The sequence below is a fragment of the Tachysurus vachellii genome, chromosome 17 (genome assembly GCF_030014155.1).
Source record: "Tachysurus vachellii isolate PV-2020 chromosome 17, HZAU_Pvac_v1, whole genome shotgun sequence".
Lineage (NCBI taxonomy): Eukaryota > Metazoa > Chordata > Actinopteri > Siluriformes > Bagridae > Tachysurus > Tachysurus vachellii.
Window position 1 is genome coordinate 347,501 of NC_083476.1, and position 2,500 is coordinate 350,000.

A 2,500-nucleotide genomic window follows, 5' to 3' on the forward strand; every position below is an offset into this window, starting at 1 on the left:
GCGCTGTGTAAGATCTCGCTGGAAATATGATTCCATATTAATAAATAAACCTGTTGAGAAACTGATTCTCTCATAAAGCCGAGTCGTGTTTAACACAAAGAACCTGAGTGAGAACACGAGCAATGTTCTGAAGATGGAGAGCTTCCTAAAACACCAGATGTAATACATGTCATACACTGAATAATACAAAGGCTAAGTGCATTATGGGTATTTTTACATTCTAGTGTACTATGTAGTGTCATTTAGAACAAATCCTCCAAGTTATTTTAATGCATGATTTTCCTACAGCTTGTTAAACTAATACTTTATTCAATTTCTCAGTGATGTGCTCCACTTTATATTGATGTCATTTTGTTTGTATTTCCTCTCTGATTCCATGCGTCATTAGCGCTAAGTGCTCGTCATTAGCATTTGATGAGGAGCCATAAACTTTTACAGCCATCATTACAGCAAATAAACACAGGCATCATAAATGTATTACAGATTTAGATCTTCACTTACACTCCTTCTATTTAAAGGAGGCAGAAGACAACGTGCATCAGATTTGTGTTCAGAGTTAACGTTCTGTCAGAGTGAAGAGAGAGTGTTGGTGTGAGAGTGAAGAGTGAGACACATTCGAGACGCTCCACTGAGCAGACGAGTGACGACGATGTGGGTGAAGCCTAACAGGACGTCGCCGTGTTCCTCTGTGGAGGTCCTGCTGAGCACAGTGACCACTGTGCTGTTTGCTGTGTGTGTTGGACTCGTCATCGTGTCCTGGTTAACGCTCCATCCAGGTGAGATGTTGTAAAAGTCTTAAGAAAAATATTTTCTACACACTTTCTGATTTTAATTGGAAACTAAATGGAGCAGATGCAGTGACAGACTGCTGTGGTCACTTTGATGAACAGTAGAGGGAGAGGGGGGTGTGGTTTGAAGTGGTTTGGGGCACGCCCACTGTGAACTGAGGAGGGTGTATCTCTGTGCAATTAAAACAGTTGTGAAGTGTTTAGTGATCAAGGACAGATCTGCTGTTGTAGGAAATGGAGGACAAACAGGAAGCAGCAGTTCGAGGTTTAGTGGAACGCTGACCATCTCAGAGGGAGCAACTTTCACTGAGGAGCTGAGGAACAGGAGCAACATGCACTTTAAAGCTCTGGCCTTCGATACAGAGCTTCTGGTGATTCACTTTATTACCAATGTTATCATGAACTATGACATTACTAAGAGCTGTAGAAGATAAGTGTGTGATATGATGTGGAACGTTGATGTCTTCATCGTGTGATCTACGCTGATATGCTGCGATGATCACAGTGTGAACTCATTATATCTCTCTTCTGTTTTATTGTAGATTACAGAAGCCTTTACGCTCAGCTCCTTAAAAGCTCAGTTCAGGAGCTGCAGAGTGAATGAATTCAGGTCTGAGTTTATTATTGAATTTCACTTCAATCTCATTTAATTGTGATTACAGTTATACTTATGGAAGGGGTGGGATTGGAGGCAGGGTTAGGGTGGAGTTAAAGGCGGAGTTAGTTAGAACTTTTCTGGTATCTTTAATTAAAATAAATCAGATCAAACACAACCTGAGAGTCGGTACTGCAGCAGTGATAAATAAATAATCCACAGGGACGATTATATCAGACACAGAGCAGTGTGTGTGTGTGTGTGTGTGTGTGTGTGTGTGTGTGTGTGTGTGTGTGTGTGTGTGTAAAACAGTCCAGGCAGCGTGATTGTACACTTCACCTTGCTGTTCATGGACATTGTGGAAATGACAGAGGTGCAGGAGCAGTTCATCTCTGCTTTACAGAATATTCCAGATGCAGCACTTGTCATAAACAGCAGCAGTGTTTACATCACAGGTACATTACATCACACGGGTGTTACATCACAGGTACGTTACATCACAGGTGCGTTACATCACATGGGTGTTACATCATAGGTGCGTTACATCACAGGTATGTTACATCACAGGTGCGTTACATCACAGGTGCGTTACATCGCAGGTGCGTTACATCACTGGTACGTTAAATCACAGGTACGTTACATCACAGGTACATTACATCACAGGTGCGTTACATCACTGGTACGTTAAATCACAGGTACGTTACATCACAGGTGTGTTACATCACAGGTGCGTAACATCACAGGTATGTTACATCACAGGTACGTTACATCACAGGAATGTTACATCACAGGTACGTTACATCACAGGAATGTTACATCACAGGTACGTTACATCACAGGAATGTTACATCACAGGTACTTTACATCACAGGTGCGTTTACATCACAGGTACGTTACATCACAGGTGCGTTACATCACAGGTACGTTACATCACAGGTACGTTACATCACAGGTGCATAACATCACAGGTATGTTACATCACAGGTACGTTACATCACAGGAATGTTACATCACAGGTACGTTACATCACAGGAATGTTACATTACAGGTACGTTACATCACAGGAATGTTACATCACAGGTACTTTACATCACAGGTGCGTTTACATCACAGGTAC

The 2,500-nt window shown here is 41.9% G+C and overlaps 1 protein-coding gene across 1 annotated transcript in view; it reads left to right on the forward strand.

Annotated features, from left to right (window-relative positions):
* The first annotated feature begins 540 nt into the window (after window positions 1-540).
* Window positions 541-2,500, forward strand: part of tmprss15 (transmembrane serine protease 15) — a 20,518-nt gene continuing 18,558 nt past the window's right edge. The window contains exons 1-4 of the mRNA XM_060891357.1: window positions 541-776; window positions 1,020-1,159; window positions 1,331-1,398; window positions 1,696-1,838. Coding sequence (XP_060747340.1) covers window positions 650-776; window positions 1,020-1,159; window positions 1,331-1,398; window positions 1,696-1,838 — 478 coding nt within the window. The 5' untranslated portion in view covers window positions 541-649. The remainder of the gene's footprint in view (window positions 777-1,019; window positions 1,160-1,330; window positions 1,399-1,695; window positions 1,839-2,500) is intronic.